Consider the following 20,757-nt stretch of genomic DNA (forward strand, 5'->3'; position numbering starts at 1 on the left):
ATCTCCTGTCTAATGTCAGTAATTTCTAAAAATAAACACTCTGTGTGAAAATGCTAACCAAATTTGATGCCCTTCAACACACATCCCTCAATTTCCTAAAAATACAACTGAAATGCCATCCAATCATCATATTAGAATGTAGGTGCTCTAGATGTTTCTTCTTGGGATGGAAACAGGTTACATATTTCTTCTACATAAATATCAGCTGAAAAACATTGAGATAAGATAATAATCTTCTAGGAACTTCCATACTGTATTAGCTTTGAACTGGTGCAGATTTAGCGGCTTCAAAAACACACATTTATCACAGTTCCATAGGTTAGAAGTTGACACAGGTCTCACTGAACTTAAAGGTTTCAAGGTGCTGACCAGGCTCATTCCTTTCTGGAGGTTCTAGGAAAAGTCTCTTTTTTTCCAGTTGCCAGTGGCCCACATTCGATGGCTCTGGCTTCCTTCCTGCTTCCTCCATTTTTAAAGCTCTCAGTGGTCTTTCTCATGTTGCATCTGATGTCTCCATATTCACAACTTCCTCTTGTTCTCTTCTGCCACCTTCTTTTACTTTTAAGGTCCTCTTTCTTGTAAAGACCTTTATGATCACTTTGGACTCATCCAGATAATCCAGAATAATCTCCCCATTTTAAGGCCAGTTGATTAGCCACCTTAACTGAAACTTTACTTCTCCTGTGCTACAACATGATCCCAGGAGTTCCTCTGACGTCTCTGAGGTGCCATTATTCTGCCTACTATAGATATGAAAAGGCTAGGCCCTAAAGGAAATTTAAATTGGGGGAATTTTCTGCATGGTATATGCCTGTAAAGGGTTTGTTTTTAAAACATAGATGATTTAGTTGAATGAAAATGGATTCTGAATTTCAGTTTAAGTTAGGAAAAAACTGCAATACTATTGATGTGTATTAAGTAAGCAAAGAGAGGAACTTTGAAAGTATTGTTCATTACTCTTGCGATATATGTCTTAGTTTGCCAGAGCTGTCATAACAAAGCACCACAGACTGGGTGGTTTTAACAAATTTATTTTCTCACAATTTTGGAAGCTAAAGTTTCAAGATCAGGATTTTAGCAGAGGTGATTTCCTTCTTCTTTCCCCTGAGGTCTCTCTCCTTCATTTGTAGGTGGTGGTCTTCTCTCTGTGTCTTCCCATGTCCTTTCCTCTGCGTGTGTCTATGTCTTAAGAACTCTTTGTAAGGATACCAGTCATATTGGATTATGGCTCACCCCATTGACTTCGTTTAACTTTAATTTCCTCTTTAAAGATCCTGTCTCCAGATATAGTCATATTCTCAAGTATTGAGCATTAGAACTTCAACAAATACATTTTAGGGGGAAACAATGCAGCCTATAACAGCATCGAACAATTGACTTGTGATTAACTTGTAAAAATTCTACATAATTAGAAGATCTTTTTTTAAAAAACAAAGGTTGGGGGGAAGCTTGGTGGGATACAAGTTGTTCAAATGCACTCACTGACAATCACTCTGAGAATTTTTTCTACAAAAATGGTGATTTATTTTGCTTAAACATACAATGGTAAATATATTGGAGATCATCAAGTTTTGAAAATTTGCTGGACTTACTTTACATATTATAATACTAATGTAAGCTCATAAATTCTTCCATCTCAATGTAGGAAAGGGATCCAATTGACACCTGCTAGCAGCTTGGCTAAGAATGGACATGAAGATTCTACAACACACTGAAAATATAGTTTTTTTTTTTTTTTCTCCAAATGCGTATAAAAGATTTGAAACAAGATCACTGCCTGCTCCACAGGACAGACAATTTTAATTTTAAAAATGCTCCAGACCAGGAATAGCAGAACCCTGTGTCACAATACTTATAATACAGCTTAACAATATTTTATCAAACTTTTGCAGTCGAGATTTCTTAAGAATCTGAAAAAAAAAAAAGGAAAAACAGTAGCCAAGGAACTGCACAACCCCAAAATGAAAATTATATAAAACATTTCCACCACTATTTAAATGCCAAATTTAAGTAATAGTAAAAAACAAAAAACAAAACAAAACAAAAAAAATCATAATACAAACTTCTGTTTAAAATAACAGCACTGTTCTGCCTCTTTTCCACTGAATTTTACATATGAACAGACTATATATACTGGTTTTTCAGAGAAATGTCCTTTTGGTCTGTCACACCAGTCAGGCTCATACCAAATCCTCTCATTGTCTTTGGAGGATGCGCAACTCTGTTGTTTCCGTATTTCCAACATTCTGGGTTAGGTGCAATGTCTCAAGTATAATACATTTCTCCCTTTTCCTTTACACAGTGCAGAGTATATGGGCTTAGATTACGTAGATTCTCTCTTACTCCAGGTCACTGTCTTTTTCTAAATTCAAGGCGGTATTCAACGGAGTGCAGTAGTTGGGCTTGTCAGAAGGTACGTAGCCTGGCAGACACAAACATTTGTAGGAACCTTCTGTGTTAATGCACTTGGCATTCTTGCAGAGGGACATCCTGTTGTTCAACTCATCACATTCGTTTACATCTGCAATGAGCCAAACCATGCAGGTGAACAATCTTTAGTATCGATCCATAAAGAAACCCAACCCTACTCAAGGGAGGCATCCAGGGACCCACCTCCCCATCACCCATATGCTGTATGGTCCCTTCTGTTATTGTGTTTAAAGTGTAATCTTAAGGTCCATTATCAGGGAAGTTCTAGAATTTCTTTCACTAATATTTAATACAAAATGAACATTTTGTCATCTTGACAGTTTAATAACCAAATGTCAAGAAAGTTGGAGGAAACATATTACTGCAAAATTCCTTCTTAAATTTTAGGAATGACAGATTTATGGAGGGGAATCAAAAGAGCAAGCCGAGAGCTCTCAGGGCAGCCTCTCTAGAGCCTTCTGTTATGACACTCTTAGATATCTTTCCACACAAGTTTTGTTTAGGCTGCCAAGTGCCCAAAACACCTGTAAGAACCCAGGCTACCTGTTTTCCAGACCCATCACAAATTAAAAATCACAAAACCAAAGCTGGCAAAATCAGTGCAAACTGACTTTGAAGAAAGAAAAATAGACGAAAGTAGAAGAAAAATAGCAGAAATGTCAAGTCAGGGGTCTTTTATCAAAGAGGTAAACAGGGTCTAAAACGTATTAGAGTTACAAGGAAGATGCCAAATGCATGTTTCCTATTCATCTCAAAGTGGAGGAAGGCAATATGAAAGATGGTTTCAGGAAGAGTTTCATCCAAAATGATTATGGAAGCTACTACATATTTTTGAAATGTCTACACTCCTTTCTGTTTGTATCAAGAATTCAGTAAGGTCATTTCCTACAGCACATCAAAAGCTAAATTTAGGAGTCTGAGTAAGTACCTGAGATATTCTGGCTTTTCCTTCATATTTACCACCTGGATTTTTTTTTTTTTCTTTCATGTGCAGAGCATGGGATTGAGCCAGGGCTACTAGGCTAGAACCCTGAGCTATACCTTTAACCCCACTATATATATTCTTAAATGATGTAACAATTTTATTTTAATTGTACAAAATACAGAACATAAAAGTGACCATTTTAACCATTTTTAAGTGTGCTGTGCAGTGGCATTAAGTACAACAGTACTTAATGTAATCTCCAGGACTTTTCTCATCCTCCAAAATGGAAACTACAAATATATCTTCAATGTACTCAACTGCCTGGGGTTCATCCACTCATTCTTACCAACACAGGTCATCTTGGCCATATCCAGGTGGTACCCATCAAAGCAATCACACGTGTAACCTTCCTGGACCCTCACACAGCGGCCGTTTTCACATCCATTGAGGATGCCACATTCCTCAGCCTGTAATTCCTCGAAGCTATTTAAAAAACCTAGAAAGGAAACAACAGGAGCCAGGTTAGAAATTTTCAGGCCTCCTATACTATTTAACTATATTATATTAGGGTTAAGGTTCATTGTATATTTAGGATACCTTAAAGCTAGTATTAGAATTTAAGTCAATGCTAAATATAGCTCTGCCAAATACTAAGCATATAAATATTTAAAATTTTGTATATGTTGCACAGATTAGTCCCACATCTTGAATTTTGAAGTTTTATATTAAAATCACATAAAATGAGAAAACAAGTATGGTTTTGCTTTTAATTATGAAAAGTTTTCATTTAAAATTCCTGAGTTGTCAGTATGGCAAATGTCAGACAATCTTTTAGGACGGAATCAATGGAATTCACAATCGGAGCTCAGCAGGCATTTGCTAAGAAGTTCCATCAGAGTGTGAGGGTGTGCTTTTTCAATTGGGGTTTGCAAGACCATAGAAAAGCCAGACTGGTCTTGCCCTGTGAAGTCTGTTTGCTCTGGCTTTGGAGTGGACCTTATATAAGGGATCAAAGGCTGAAGGCAGTAAAAAGGATTCAAAACATCCTGATAAATGGGAAAGTACATCATACTTGTGTTTAGAAAACCAAAAGGCTTTTAAAAAGGAAACAAAGAAACTCTTGTTTGGCTCTTTTTATTGTTTAGAAACTAACTCTGAATCAGTTTGAGGACATCTAGAGTTGTAGTAATATAAAAACAATTTAACTAGGCATTGAAAGTATTTAGCCCTCTTTCTAGAAAGGAAAGTTGTAAATATAAATTCACAATGACTCAAGAACACTACTATGTGTCTCTGCTCCCCACCACAAATTTTCCTTCAGAAAAAATAGAAATACAGCCAGAATGATTAGGCCTTTGAAGTAATTCTCCAATGGAACTGTAGGGGGCAGCAAAATATTGGCATGGAAGGAGGGCCATAAGGTCTAAGTTGGTGCTTTTAAAAACAAAGTAACACATGCATGATGGGCCCTTTCCAAAAATTTAAAGGGAAAAGAAATATTAAAGGCTATCAAGAATACCATAGCAGATACCTAAATCCAGTCTGAGAAATTCTGACTTAAGAAAAGTCTCAAAATTCTCCAAGTATGAAAATACTTCAAAATTCCATGTAACACACACAAAAAATTTACTTTATAGTTAGTAAAATTATTTTTTCTTACAGAAATTAAAACATGAAGTAAAAATTGAAACTCCCATATACATCAAGGAAATTCCCCAAAATACTTCTGTAGGATCCTAAAACAGGTAAGCAAACTAGTGTCCAAATACCTATTTTTTTAAACACTGACACGCCCATTTGCTGACATAGCTGCCTATGGCTGCTTTTGTGATCTTAGAGCAGAGTTGAGTAAGTACCACAGAGACCACCATATGCACTGTGCATTCTAAAAATGTGACTATATGGCTTTATTTTAAAAATATGGTTATCTCTGCTCTAATAAATTCATTGTAGAAAACAGTTGCAGCTAAAGGTAACAGAGATGGTGGCCACAAAGGTGATAAGGAACCTCCCACAGCTTCCTCTCTCTGTTACTATCTATTCAATATGCTCCTGTCTGCAGTAGGGCCTGAAAGCCCTTGCTACTGATTAGAAAACTGGCTGGGGAGAGATTTCTTCTTTGCAATTTGTAAGACATTTAAAGGTCATTACAGAGTCTAAGCTGGAACTACATGTCAACTTCCTATATTGCTAAATAGGAACTTGATATGACACCAAAATGTTTATTATCATTTGTAGTGAATTTTTTTTAAAAAAAGAGCTTTAGTACAATGTCAGTTTTAGAAAGAAGGTACGTAAACCAGAACATTTTTAAAATTCCTGGAATTCCTGGAATCAGATATATAATGTGAAGGAGGCTACGCACATACACGCCATGGTTTAGGTCAGAGTTGCAAATGGACTGAACCTGCTATTTCTGGATTTATGGAGCAAACTGGGCTTTCTTTCAACTTTATTTCTTTTTTAAAAAAATTGTAAATGTTTACTGACCTCAAATAGTGACGTGTATAAACTACAGGTGCACGGTCTCCCAGTTGAGTGCCTTCAGTGCCATTTCAGAGGCGGTGCAGGGTCATATGTTGCTAACGCATGGCATTTAAAGGCAGGATGGTGGTTACCCTCAGTAGTGGTGGGAAAGGGCACCAGGGCCTTCCTGATACTGGCACTGTTCTGGACCTGGCTGGGAGTTACACAGGTGTGTGCTAATCGACCTAGCTGGATTAGTGGAATACTATTTCCATGGTCCTTCTAAAGCATTCTCAATCCTGCTGGGTGATCAATACACAGCGTCCTTTGAAAGAGTGTAGGCTGTGCCATCTCAGAATAAGCCAAATTGGTGACTGGGGCTGAAGAGAACCTGGATGAACAAATTCTGAAATAACTGTTGTCTTCCACTAGCCTCTATACCCTCCCAGACAATCCTTAGTAGCATCCCTAGAACTTACTATCCTATCCAGATATCCTTTTTGTCTCATTACTCCTTCACAAATCTACTGTTCTTTTTCTAAAAAAAAAAATTATATATATATAATATATATTATATATATATTATATATATTATTATATATATACATAAAACATATAAAAAATCATCATGCTGTGATCACTTCTTCTTACTGGTCTCTTGGAAAGACCCCAGGTACATGTCAATTTAACAAAATGTTTATGCTTCTCTCATGTTCATCTGCACTCGTATTAACTGGATTCTTAGATCTAGCCAAAGAGACCACATAGGAACTAAGCGGGGTAGTGGGGACCTCCCTCCTCTATAACTTCAAGAACCAAAGGGCAGGAGGAAGCGGGGAAAGACCAGGAGAAGGGAAAAAAGAAAAAGCTCTTTTGACTCGGAGTGGAAAGAGTCTCCAAATGCTCAGCTCCTGGAGCTACTCACGGGCCAGTCCCAGCTGATTGGTTTTCTGTACCAGCAACAGGGCCCAGAAGAAGAAAGGCTTCACTGTATTTTGTGATTCAGCAGCGTCCCTAAAGTCCTAGTTCCAAAGTCCACAGGGACTCCCTGCCTGAGAATGTGGCAAAGCTACACCTGGGAGCCCACCCCCATAAGATGAGGACGGGCTCCCTGAATTAGCATCCCACCTCCCCATTGCTGTTTTTGTAGTGAGACAAACTTATTATCTATCAGTGTTCCATTGTGAACTGCTCATTTTTCAGACTTGAAGACCTTATTCTCTACTTGAAAGCTCTGATGTTCCCCACAGAAACATCAAGCCTGTGGGTGAGGCTCATCAGCCAGGGCCCCGGGCAGCACTCCAGGACATTTCCTTCCCAGAGGGGAACGCGATTGGCACATACACACTTGCACCTCCCCCAGCAGAGCTCAGCTCATGAATCCAGAAAAAGCTGGCACGCATCATTTCTTACTTAATAAATCCCCTCACAAGTGTATTCTCAAAATTCATTTCGGACCAAGAGAGCTGTTTTTCTTTTTTTGACCTCCCACTCAAACACTTGTAAAGATCAACTTGGTTCAGTTAACATTTGTCATTTCCTTGTATAAAACAAAGGCTATAATACAACCAGGCTGTCAAGGAAACCCTGGAACAAAGCTACCTCTTACCATGAAAAGAATTGATTTTGCTGTAACAGTTTTAACAATAAGATCATTTTTGTTACCAAAAGGAAGGTGAACACAGAAGTGCCCCCTAGCAAGACTAATCATGAACTCCACGGTTCTCAGCCTCAAGTGTGGGGACGGGTCACTCAGGGGGCTCAGGATTACCAGCCTCCTGGGCCCAGTAAATCTCCATTCCAAACAAGTTCCCAAGGATCACATTTTGAGAACCACTGAGTAATCTTTAGTCACAATTTAGTTTTGGAGTAACTGAAGAGTTTTGCTTACGGTCCTGGATGAAGTAGGGATCGGCTTCTGGAGCGTACTGTTCACTAAAGTCGACCAAGGCATCCCGTCCATACGGCCGTCGGCGGCCCATCACAGGGATGTTGCACAGCTGGGCGTAGTCATCTAGGAGGAAAAGGACAGGCGGTTGCGTGAGTCCCTGTTGGTGCTGGATCACACCTGGACACACCCCTCATGCTCAGAGCAGCAGGGTCTGCAGCGCCTCCACCTCTCACGCTCTGCTGCACCTGGAATGCCTGTATACACTGCTACAGCATCTCTATATGAATGCAGTGGAGCATAATTAGTAGTTGCTGAACAACTGGTAGAACACACCCCAGAATGGTAAGGAAGTGAAAAAATGAGCCATCAGAGACAGTGCTTTAGGCCTGTTGGAAGAATGACTTTATCCAAACCTATCAGACGTTATCATCAAAATGAAAACATCTTTAAGAGATAAGGGGTCATTCTTAAAGACAGTTACTTCTTCACTCACCAGAAATAGGAAGGATGTATCACTTATGTCCAAACACAACACAGTCCAAGTCGGGATGCTTGAATGGAGTAGCCACTATTATAACTTTATTACAGCACTCTATAGCTCTGCAGAGCCTATGAACAGCATTACAGCCGTGACCACATTAATGAGGATAAGCGTAGTAGCAGTTAACAACTGTGTAGTGCTTGCTGGGTGTCGGGTATTATTCTAAGCATTTAACACACAAGTCCACTAAAATACCCCCTAGGAAGAGGTTCTATCCTCCTGCATTTTACCAATGTGGAAATAAAGGCACAGAGAGGTGAACTCATAGCTGGTATGGTGCAGTGCCAATTCTAAAGTCAGAAACGAAGCTCTGGATTGCTCACTGGGAACATTCTGTCTCTCCTGCAACGATCTCAGTTCCTCTGGAACTGTGCTTAGCTTCTCTGCACCCCAGCTAGGTTCACCTGCAGCTACCGCTTCCTAAGGCCATAGTCCCACTCCATGGCCCCCCCCAGCTGTCAGAGTCCTAAGTTCCCTGTTAGTCCTCTTCACAGAACCCACCCAGCATGTGGCAGCTTACCTGGAGTTTCTAGCTTTAAATCATGTCATGGTCTCAGGTTCTTCCCTACAGTTAAGAGCAGTTGTTCAGAAAGTCTAGAGGGCAGCTGAGGAAAGGTGAGCTTCCTGTGCTGAATGTGTATTTTGAAGGAAATACACTGACCAAGGATATATCAAGCAGTAGGTCAAAGTTCTGGGGCTCCTCAGGTCAATGGCTCTGCCGGGACTGTGAGGGGCAGGCAGGGCAGCAGACCCCAGGAAAGACAATCTTGGGGCACACCTGCCGGGAGTTTTCCTCTTTTTCTTTTGTAACGTCCCAAACTAAGACCAACACTTCATAAAGCACCAGTGTGAGCTCTGAAGGCTTTCTTTATCCCTGTGCTTAAATTACCTGAGGAATGAGGGTGAGGAGTCAAAGGTGTGTGTCTTTGTATTCACACATGCGCACACACACATTCCCTTCTCAGAATTGCACAAAGGAAGGGTAAGGCCAGAAAAGACCTTAAACTCCTGGATAGTGGTTGCCCCTGCCTAAAGTTTTCCTTATGTAGAAAAATCACAGGAACAACATCCAGACCCCAGACATTCCCAGCTCTTTTGCATGAACCCATTCAGTAAGAAATGTTCATTTTATTAAGAAGATGACTGAACCTATAAGAAGATCTTTGTCTCAAAAAATATATTTTTATAACTCAAACAGAGAGTACAAATGGTGGTCAGTTCTGCTTAAAGTTTGGAATTCTTTTGGGAACTTTCCCTTCCAGAGGGAGATGACGCAAATGTTTACAAGTCTCAAGAGCTGAGGTCATCTTCTCTGATGGCTTTTTATATACATTTATTTGTTGTACATTTGAAAGGAAGACTTGTTCAATATATTATATCCAAGCCACAGTCTGATCAAGAGTGGATTTTAAAAATGAATTAATTCATGTACTTAGTTTGTAAAACTAAATCCAGAGATGGCTAAGGATCCTCCTCCAGGATATCTGTCAGTCGTCAGGGAAGCCTGACGACTTGAGGTCTGAGACTTGAGACTTGAGACTTGAGGTCTCAGGGATGATGACCGTCACAGCAAGGGCCTGGCCAGGGCTGCCTAGTTGTCGGTCCTGTGCCTCCTCCACCAAATAAACAAAATCTCCATGTTCCAAGCTCTCGCCATCTAGCAATGACAAAGAAAGGGACCCACTATAAAAGTGAGGAGGAGGAGTAGGCTCCTATTCCTGTGCAATGTTCAGGAATAGCTTCCTGGGAAGGTTGCTCCCAATTTCAACTGTGGAGATGAACAGGAGTTACATGAAGGGAAAAGGTATTTTGGATTAGTTTTAAAGCACTTACCCAAAGGCATCAAGAAAGGAAACTAAGTTGAGTCTGGAAACTACCCAGTGGTTCCTAAAGAAGGCTTCTGACTTGACTCAGGCTATTGAGGGGGTAGCAGAGAGAAAGAGTGGGGTAGTACCTCTGGGACTCATTGTACTTTCTTTCTCCTCCCCTCCGCACCCCCCCCACCCCAGCACCATGCATCTTTATTCTTAAAATTCTAGAAATTATTGACCTTCACAGCTTCACTTTCTCAAATACATGAAGTGGCCAAACTTCAAGACAGTTTTGGTCAGTTACCAAAACATCATTTCTGCATTACATACACTCTCTCTTCTGTTCGAAGATGTGCTGCATCCCATCATCACTAGGACATGGAGTTTGAATTATTTTTCTGAGAGCAGGATGGGTCTATGCTAATCCATCCATGCTGCCTCTTTTTGGCGCACATCTGCTCTGATTCTTGGCCAGGGTCAAGGGTGAAGTGAGTGGGGGGTAATGGAAAGAATGTGGGCTTTGCAGGCAGGAGCTAGGGCTCGAGTCCTGATTGCAGTACTTACTTTCCAGCTTAGCAATTCTGGGCAAGCCTCAGTTTCCACATCTGTCACACAGGGATAACAATTCTTACTTGTCTACCTCTGTGTTAGTGACATGAAAAATGAGATAATGTTATTGAACTATTCATAAATTTTGAAGTACCAAGAAAATAGAGGTTTTAATTTTTTCTTGTAGGTGAAATCACTGTCCCCACTAAACATTTGGAAACAAAGAGATTTTTCAGAGATAGTATTAGAATGGGTGGCTGATACAAATTTTAACGTTAAGACTCAAAGTTGGCAATTTGCAAAGAAATGTACAGTAAATTAAGAGCAAGTTTCCCAAATTCAGGTTTTTTTTTTTTTCTAAAACTTTGTTTCAAGATCATTTGGAGTTTTTACATAGATTAAGGAAAACTCTAGCTCAGTAAATAAAGAAAAAAGTCCTTATGAACTTCATGTCCAACAACAAGGCACAAAACTGTTGATTGCTCTTGGCAAATTGAACAACATGGTTGGACTGTGATAAAGAATAAACAGCAGCACATTTTAACATTAGCTGAAGGAACTCAAATTATTGGGAATAGATGATGTTCAGTAATTCTTGGCATATGCTTGAACAGACTGGAAAGGTCTTGAGTGGAGAGCAGGTTTACAGGTGAGAGTATAATTTATCTTTCAGGGGAGCAACTGGGATAACACAGAACATTCGGATGTGTCTTGGGCAAGGTGTCTTCTTCAGAATCTTGAAATAGGTGACTTTCTAGCATTTTCTGGGCCTCATAGGCCTAGGGATGGGTCATTGTTCCAGAGTCCAGCTGGGGATATGGCAGTGAATTGTGGCTGGCTGCAGGTACGGAGCCCAAGAAGGGCAGATCTCTGAACTATTTCCACAGCTTCCCAGGAGAATCGTGGGAATCTCCTGGCTGCCGCATCCTCCAGCCCCGCCTGTGGACATGCACACATATTTTCTGTCCTCAGAGTCTTTTTCTTTCTCCAAAACACTCTTTACTTATACACATCAGCAATAATTAATCACTTAGCCGTCAGGGACTCGGTGCAGAGGAGCAGTTTTGTAGCAGGGCCTGTCCTGGGAGGTGTCCTTGGTGAGGCACGGCTATTTCTGAGAGCCATACGCTGTGTCCATCTGGGACCTCCCCAAACACAAATGTGAAATGAACAGGAAAGGGAAATATTCACACCTCACAGTCCCTCCCCCACCATAGCATTCCCCACCTCCCCAAGCACAAATGCTCAGCTGTCGATCAAAGCTATGAAAGGGGCACCGTGGGGTGGTATGGAACACCATCCCTAAGTGCTCTGAACAGGATCCAGGCCACTGATCACGCTAATTTCCCTGGCATAGCAGATTCATATGACAGATGGTGCTGCTTTGATTTTACTTTAAATTGAAATAAAAAAATTTTTAAACTACCCCCTGGAGCCAGTGGGTCTGGGGCCCCTGCTGTTAGCAGCCATGGGAAGCACATTACTGTATCCTGGCAGGAAGTCTCCATTCTTGGTGACAGACACATCTGCAGGGCTGGTCTGGACAGTCACATGTCACAGTGCCACTCTGGCATGTGAGGAAAGCGGGAGGTGAAGTTTTAGTTCCATCTGAGGCAGATTAAATTCAGCTGCTTTCAGAAATGAAGAGAGGCTACATCTCAGCCTCTACGCACCAGAACTAAAAATTCAGTACCCTGAGGTCTGAACTGTTTATACAGGAGAAATGAGGGCCCGTTTTTATTTATTAATAAACACAGGTCATATTTTACTCACATTTCTACACCAGGGGTGTTTCCCACAGGTTCAAACATGGATTATTAATTGATGGTATTTATAAAACACAGACACAATTAGGAAATGGAGAAGGGAGATGGGCGAATGAGACCCCTACTACCTAATGAGCCAGCCTTATCTATAAGTTCTATTCTCCAACTGAAATTAGCAAAAACTACAAAATTTTAAAAAGTTGACCACTTACAGAATATTTCATCTGGTATAGTCAAGGAAGGTGACAGAGAGGTGTCTGCTGGTACTACAATGACACTGTGGAATTGGGCATCTGCCTGGGTGTCCCTCTGCTTTTTTTTCAGAGGATTAACTCTTATCCATGGTCCTCAAAGAATAGGAAGAGACCCCGTTTCCCCTAAGTTAAAAAGTGTGGAGTTACAACCAAGGAATGTATACTCTGAAAAAAGAAAAGACCTGGGATCAAAAGACTTGGGTGCAAGTCTCAGATTCTCTACTTCCTATTTTCTTGTCCTGAATGTTTCTTTGAGCCTATTTAGGCCCTCTGTCTCCTAGGCAGGATTATGGTAATCTGCTTCAGTTCTATGAAAGGTGATGGCTCACTGCTTCAGTCAAGGGCTGATGGGCAGGTTCATTCATTCATTCATACAACTAGAGGCTGAGAAGAGTATGAACAGGATAGGGTTTGGGAGAGGGGACAGATTAAGGCCCTGGTAGCAGCTGGTCTGGACCACAGAAGTAATGATTGAAGTCAGCCTGGAAGAGCTGGGGGAACCTCACCTCAGAGGTGAGTGCCAGAGGAAGAAGAAGAGAAGAAAAGGTAAGAAGAGAGAATCTGTGTGTGTGTGTGTGTGTGTGTGTAACATATAACATGCTATATAACATACGTGTGTGTAACATATAACATGTTATATAACATATGTGTGTGTATAACATATAACATGTTATATAACATACGTGTGTGTGTGTGTGTGTGTGTGTAAAACATTTAAGAAAGCATCAGGGAAACTGAAGTACCAGGCAACACAGGCTCCTGCAAGTCCCTGAACAACTGAACCAAGGAAAGCTAGCTAACATGCACTGTTAAGCTCCTCTGTGCTGGGCACAGTGCACTTCTGTATATGGTTTCATTTACATCTCAGAACAACCCAAGAAATAACTGTAATTAGCTCCTTTTGTTTCCCATAAGAAAACCAAGGTTTATAACATCGCTTACCCAAGGTCAGGTGGAGAATTTGAACCTCAGGTGGTCTCTCTGCCAAACCATGTTCTTCCTATTCCACAGCTGCGCTGCCGACACCCTAGGAAAATTATTAAATGCGCTCCCCAGACCCTAAACATCAGGTAAGTACTTTACTCAGCAATAAGCATTTGTGAGTAAAATTCCAGGGAGAGTCATAACCATGAATGCTGATGAGCTCAGCTCCACCAGGGTCAGCTCTATCATTAGCAGGATTTATGTTTATTGAATTTGCTCGATTTATTAGGTGAAAGAGATCAAATTGCTTAATGTTCAATTAAATTGTACTTGTCGAGGACAGGGAAGTAATGAAGTCTAAAGTTTTTGGCAGGGTTTATATTCTGTGGGACTCCTGAAATGCTAATGCTCGAAGGAAACTCATGGCCATGCACCAACCAAGTCCTGCTCACCCACAGCCTCTGCCTAATGTTACCCTCTGAGTCCCACCTATCCCTGCTTCGTCCAAAAGATGGCTGTGTAGCGAGCCAGGCTAACACGGAGATTTATCGGGCACAAATCCTGAAAAGGAGGCTCCTTTTGTGTTCTAAAACCTGGATTTAAAAACTTATATTCTTGTAATAGTATTAAACTATGCCACAAGGAAAACCTTAAAATAATGGTTGATAACATTCTTATTAAAGACCACATGGGAGGTTTTCTCCATTTCTCAGTATCTAGGGCCCTGGACATGTGTCCTTAAGTCTCATGTTCAGGCACTCTCCAAGGAAATTAGGAATGCAGCTACCACTAATATTTGATAAAGATAAGACTGAACAATATAACAAACAGAAAGAAACAAGGAAAGTTCAAAGTGTCTGTTTTCTAAACTGACCTACTTCCTCTTTCATCAACTGTCAGGACAGGTAAACCATTTTGCTCCTTTCCCGTTCTTAGTAACAATCTAAGAAGTCAACAATAAGTATTATCCATTAGGAGTCTATTTCATTTTTTCTTAAGAATTACTTAAAAACAGAAACTGGGCATGTGCTTAAAACAAAACAATGCCATGGAATGGTTCACTTTAGGATGCTTTAGGTTATGGGTTTTTCCTCCATTAAATAAGTAAATAAATCTAGAAAAACAAAAAATACAGGGGAAAAGGTGTTTTTTATATATTAAGCCTGAAATTCATCTAACCTGTCTTTAAATGAGGAAACAAGACTAGAAGATCCGGAGGGGCCTTCTAAACTTGCACATTCTATGATTCTAAACAGAAAACACTCTTCCCATTAGGCTGAGAAAACCCTGGGAAGGTAATTTGTCCTTGAAACTTGTGGCTGCAATATGAGATAATCACCACTAGATGGCACTGTTACCTCCAAGTGCTGCCCATTTGGAAGTTTTTGGAGTACACAGGGACAGGCTAACCTCATGGCTCCCCCTCTGCTCCAAGGAAACTGAGTTGAGAGATACTTAAGGCATTCCAAAGGTCAAGGCACAGTAAATTTCCAGCATTCTTTAACTAAAACTAATAAATTATTAAAATATGAGGATAAATAAAATTATGTTTTGAACACTGCTTATTTTTCAAAGTTTCATAGCAGAGAAAACTATTTGTTCAAAATTCTCCCAATTAATATTAAATATAGATTTCAAAGTTTTGAAAGAATAAAGATATTTCTTTGCATCTATAACCATTACTGGAATAGGAAGTTTTAGGTAATATTAAAATAACCTAAACAGTTCATATGATTATTCATGAACATGTTTTTCATTCATTTATAAGAAATAAGATATTGCTGCTAAGCAGAAAACTAGAACTATTTTAAGATCTCTGATTTTCTTTTATGATTTTTTTTTTAATACATTGCTACTTACCTTAACCTGAGATGACTCTCCTCTTCCCCTCTGGATCTGTTTACAAGTACAGTTCTAATAGCTCCTACTTCAGGCAGTGATTTCTTTGTCTATTCTAGGTAGGGGCTCAGAGGTTACCATGAATGGTATCTTGTAGGGTTGAGCAGTGTGCAACCAGCACAAATGTGCACAATAGCTCTGCCTATCACTGAGATTTGAAGCTCAGAAAGAAGTACAAAAGAAGACTTCTTGTCAAGAATCCTCCCAAAGAGCTAATCTTTTGGTAATTTGCTTCTTAATTGGCTACTGATGCTAATGATTACCTTCCTAGCCTCTGCTCCCTGAAAATCTGTGCAAATTCAAGGACCTGGTTGCTTTCTAAGCACTTTGTACATGTTTTTCTCTCAATTGTCCAGGACATAATCCATCCAAAGGGAGAGTAAACTTTCCCTCACCCCAATTCTACCAGGTTTGCCCTGAGGTCAGCATTTAAAAGCCAGTAGCCAACAGCTTTGCTCTGGCCATAGTTGTCTTACAAAGGTCAAAAAGAAGTCAAAATCAATACACATTATTTGAATTCGAAACCTCAAACAGGGAACAGACTTTAATAAACAAGCATGTGCAGAGATATTCTCTCCTATTCCAACCATCACAGTTCATCATACGGTATGTTTCAACTATCCCTAGTATCAAAGAGGAGAAAACCCCAACAAATTGCATTTAAAACATGCGAAAATAAAATTCACTAAAGAACAAATCATTTAGTACAAGATGATAAGGAAAGGGCATGTCTAAAAAACCAACCACCTATTCATAATCCCTGATTTCAAAGGAGAAAGTTGAAACTACTGTTACTTTTGAGATAAATCAGATTGCTTATTAATTAAAAGTGGTTTTTGTGATCACACTATTTTACATGCATACATTAATTTCTCTACTTTGGCTCAAAATTAGATTCTAATATGCTGCCAGTGAGACCGTAATCACACTGAAATTTATTTTCTAATCAGAATATTTTATATCATAGTGTGGCCAAATACTTTCCCAGCACTTCCATTGTAGCATGGCTCTTGGAAAATAAATATGAATCAAAGGGACACTTCAAGTCCAAGCTGTACAAATTTCAGAAGTGCTCATGTCACCAAGTACAATGTGTTCCTCAAACTCCCCTCACATTGGCTTGCTCTGTGACTGTTGTTGAGGACGCTGGGGCAATGGTTTCAACCACTTTTCAACATGGAATTCATGCTGTAGCCTGCCGTCCAGCAATACCCACAGTGCACTGCTCAGTGAGGTCCTCCCTCACTGTACTCCATGGAACCTGGGTTTGGGACCTGCATCTCGCTCCATGACATTTGTCCAGACAACAGTTTAGCAAGAAGTGAAGGAGTACATTTTCTCTTTACCAGGGTTTTTTGGACTCTCCTTACTCTGAGGCAAACCGTGTTTATTTTTCTCCTAATATGCCTTCAATCAATGACTACAATATGCTCACAATCAGAACAAGACTTCTTTCCTAGTCCATTGCTTTCTTTTCCTCTAATGCCCCTGCCAAAACACAAATTTAAAAAAAAAAAATCCACATTTTTAGCTTTATTTCTTGTACTTTTCAGTTTTGCACCTGCCTTCTCTGTTGTCTGTCCCTGTTTGCCTCGCCCCTTTCACAAGTCCAGTATCTTTTTCCTAGTGTAGTAACCCCTGATGAGCCACCTAATCCCTGTCCGGCTGGGAGCCTTCAGTGTGGAAGGGAGGTTCCCTGGGATGAGCACCTCCTTTGAAGAGAGTAGATCTGATTCTTGAGGGAATTGGATAAAAGGTTTTATTTCTTTTTCTCTCATCTTTTATTACCTTGAGTATTGTGTTTGTCAGCTTTTTGTTGATTTGATCAAAATACCTGACGTGACCAACTTAAAGGAAGAAAGATTTATTTTGGCTCAGTTTCAGGTGTTTCAGTCCACAGTCAGCTCCACTGCTTTGGACCCGAGGTAAGGCAGAGGAAAGTCACCCAGCTTAAAGCACCCAGGAACAGGGGTTGGGGGTGCATGTGGGGAGGGGCAGGATAAACCCTCCAGGCAAGCCCCCCCCCCCCCCCCCCCCCCCCCGTGACCTGCTTCCTCCCCCTAGGTCCCACTGCCTACAGTTCCCACTACCTTTCAATAATGCCATCCAATATGAATCCCTCAATGAGTTAATCCCCTGATGAGGTCAGGGCCCTCCTGATCCAATTACTTCCCCAAAGCCCCACCTCTGAACATGACTGCATTGGGGACCCAGCCTTCAACGCAGGAGCCTTTGGGAGATGTTCCAGATCCAAACCATAACAAAAATTCCTGCAGTGGAAGATGCTGATTATTAAAAAAAACATGAAAACAACCTGGGGTCCCGTTACCATGGGAACGATAAGAACACATTGTGTCTCACATATGACTGGGTAGACTCATACTGTGAGTCTGGAGGTCCCACATCCTGCTTTTAATTCTCTCTTGACTGACTCAGTCAGTTTTGAATTTCTCCACCCGGTAACCTCAGCTGGCCTAACGTGGTAATTTTGCTACAAAAATAATGGAGTAAATTAAGCTGACAATACTGACACTTTTCTGTTAAAAGTTTAACAGCAAGGTCATTGGATTTTTTCCTTGTTATAATGGATATTGTGTTTAAGAGAATTGTAGGCAAGAACCCGACAGGCTTTGTGACTTCACTTTGAAATACAATTGATTTTAGAATTCGGATTTGAATTGAATAAGAATTAAGATAATTTGATTAGATGGGTAAACAGTATTTAAATTTATTAGGTAATTCAATTTGTTGCAATTGTTTGATTTACTGGATTTCTAAGAGTTGCTTAAATATTTATGAACAAAATGCTTACTAAGATTATCGGCTGCCCTTTCAGCTATATAAAGTACTCGAGAGAAGATCAAATGCATAAAACTTGTAAGTGAAGACCAAAGTCTTTGTGAAATTGTCAGAAGTCATGTCTAAAAGAACATCTCCTCTTTGAGAAATAATGAAAACATAAAAATCTATTTCATAGAAAGTGGACTTTGGGATGATAAAAATGTGCATATTAATCTATTAAAATCTGGGTTTTAACGTGTATAAATTGAATGTGTCAAATGTTCTTTCAAAACCCAACAGTAAATGGTTGCATAAGACTCCCTCAGACATTACAGTCACACTGGTTCAGGAGCCTGCAGGACACACACGGAGCTTTCTGGAAAGTCTGCAGTGTTGCTTTAGTCTGCACAAGTCCTGAACCCCTCGCATCCTGCCTCATTTTTATTTCTTGTTTCCTTTCAAAAAGACCTCTAGTACTGCATAACCAGGTAGCCCTGTGAAATAAGCAACTGTGCAACTTATTTCTGGGAACAGGATTTGCTCATGATCACTAACACCTATGAAGTATTTACTACGCGCCAGCCTCTCCCATGCATTATCACAATGAACCCTCAAGCAACCCCCCACGGCAGGTGTTGATACCGCCATTTTACAAAGGAGAGCTAACAATCATCACATTACAGCAAAGAGTTGTCTGTGCATAAGTCACAACTGAATTGGATTTTGCAACAATTCCTTTATAGAAGGAAAAGTTTTTTCATTTTTGTTGGTATGGGCAATAGGAAGCTTTCTAAATCAATAATCTTTTAAAATGAGGAACAATATAAATTGCTTACTGACCATTCCATATGGCATCCAAGAGCTGGACTACTTGCCTGCTGAGGGTACACCCAGTGGGCACACAGGGTATACATTCTCTCCGCAGACCACAGTAGCCACTCCATTCAGGAGGACTTCTATATCCTTCTAATTTAATTTTCCATTATAATTGATTCAAAGCTACTGTTTTTCAAATCATAATCTCTGATCAAAAGAATAAATACTTTCATACTAAGACAGTATTAATTATCATAACCTCATAAAAAGGTCTTAATTTTGGATAAAGGAGACTGAAGTATCTTGTCCAGTGCAATGGGTAAATCCATGCTCAGAAGCACAAGATTCTTGGATTGCCTGATCCAGAGGCCGTGACCATGTGCTGTGTCTCACATGTAGAATGTTCCAAAGTTAGTGACATTCTTTGGAAACATATTTCTTGGAAAAGCCTTTAAACTGTGACTGCTGAGAGGTCTTTTGCAACTATTTCTCATCATTTTTTTAAGTTCAGTCTGTGAGTCAGATCCCTGTCTTCCTTCACAGCGCTCAGGGTATTATGAAACTTCTTACATTTAGATCTTCAGAATGTGTAAGAGCCATGCATGAATATGAAGTAAATCACTACCCCAATTGTTTTAAAGCAGATTCCAAATTCTTTTAGTTTTTGCAAAACTATATGGATAATAGCTATTAGAATTATTAGCTATTAGAATATATTAAAATTTTTGTCATAGCAAATGGTAAATTTATTAAAGACGGGTGTTATTTGCACATTTAAGTGACATAGTATTTAGGAATTAAATATCCTAAATCTCAATTTCGTTTTCAATTCCACTAGATACATACATGTGTTCCCAATTTTTTTGCCTAATATATAGTAGGTGTTCAGTAAATAATAAGATGAAAGAATATATATTTTTTAACCAAAAGCAGGTAAATTATAATAACTGAATTCAATTCTGATCATTTCTCTCTTCTTGTAAAATGCAAGATGTACATAACTTACATGCAGTAATAATTTTCTTAGCAAAAAGAGTAGGAATAATTCTTACAAATATCTTTCATTCCCCTATAAAATATAGACCTAAACAGAAGGAAGTTAGGAATTCTGACAGAGCTTTCTTTAACAGATTCCCACTAAGTGCACATCTATAGCAACGGGTACTAAACAAAATTCATTTTTAAAAATTATCCATTCCATGTTTACATGGTGATATAGCGATGAACAAACTACACCTAATCCCTGTTCTCAGGGTTCAAATCCTAGTTAGAACTTTCTCTTAATTTACATGATGAGGCAAACAAGGTGCAGGGAGCCCTTTATTCCAAGTAGCACATTAGGGTCACCATGTCCTTCAACATCTTACCCAGAGCTTGTGACCCTTTTCCTCCTCCATTTTAGCACTCATAGCTGCCACTTAGTATTTAAGAAATTTTGAATTGCATAAATACACACATTGCAAAAACGAATTCAAATAGTAAAAAGGGATCACATTCATCAATTTGACCTAGCTAAATATGTTCTTCCCTTCCATTTTTAATGCAAGTGATAGTTTACTAAGCATTTGTTTTATGCCTTTAAAAATATGGATTAGGTATCATTCTACCTTAGGTTCTATAGATATGCCTCATTTTAAAAATGTACAGTTTTTCCACTGGATAGATGCACCCTAACTTATCCACCAATTCCCAACTGACAGAACT

General features: G+C 39.6%; 1 protein-coding gene across 8 annotated transcripts in view; it reads right to left on the reverse strand.

Moving 5' to 3' along the window:
* Positions 1–1,669: 1,669 nt before the first annotated feature.
* Ltbp1 (latent transforming growth factor beta binding protein 1) overlaps positions 1,670–20,757 on the reverse strand; it is a 413,663-nt gene continuing 394,575 nt past the window's right edge. For all 8 annotated transcript variants that reach the window (XM_047522256.1, XM_047522255.1, XM_047522253.1 and 5 more), the window contains 3 exons: positions 7,713–7,835; positions 3,702–3,851; positions 1,670–2,521 (listed from right to left, as the gene is read on the reverse strand). In XM_047522256.1, coding sequence (XP_047378212.1) covers positions 2,340–2,521; positions 3,702–3,851; positions 7,713–7,835 — 455 coding nt within the window. In that variant the 3' untranslated portion in view covers positions 1,670–2,339. The remainder of the gene's footprint in view (positions 2,522–3,701; positions 3,852–7,712; positions 7,836–20,757) is intronic.

The sequence above is a fragment of the Sciurus carolinensis genome, chromosome 13 (assembly GCF_902686445.1).
Source record: "Sciurus carolinensis chromosome 13, mSciCar1.2, whole genome shotgun sequence".
NCBI classification, from domain to species: Eukaryota; Metazoa; Chordata; class Mammalia; order Rodentia; family Sciuridae; genus Sciurus; species Sciurus carolinensis.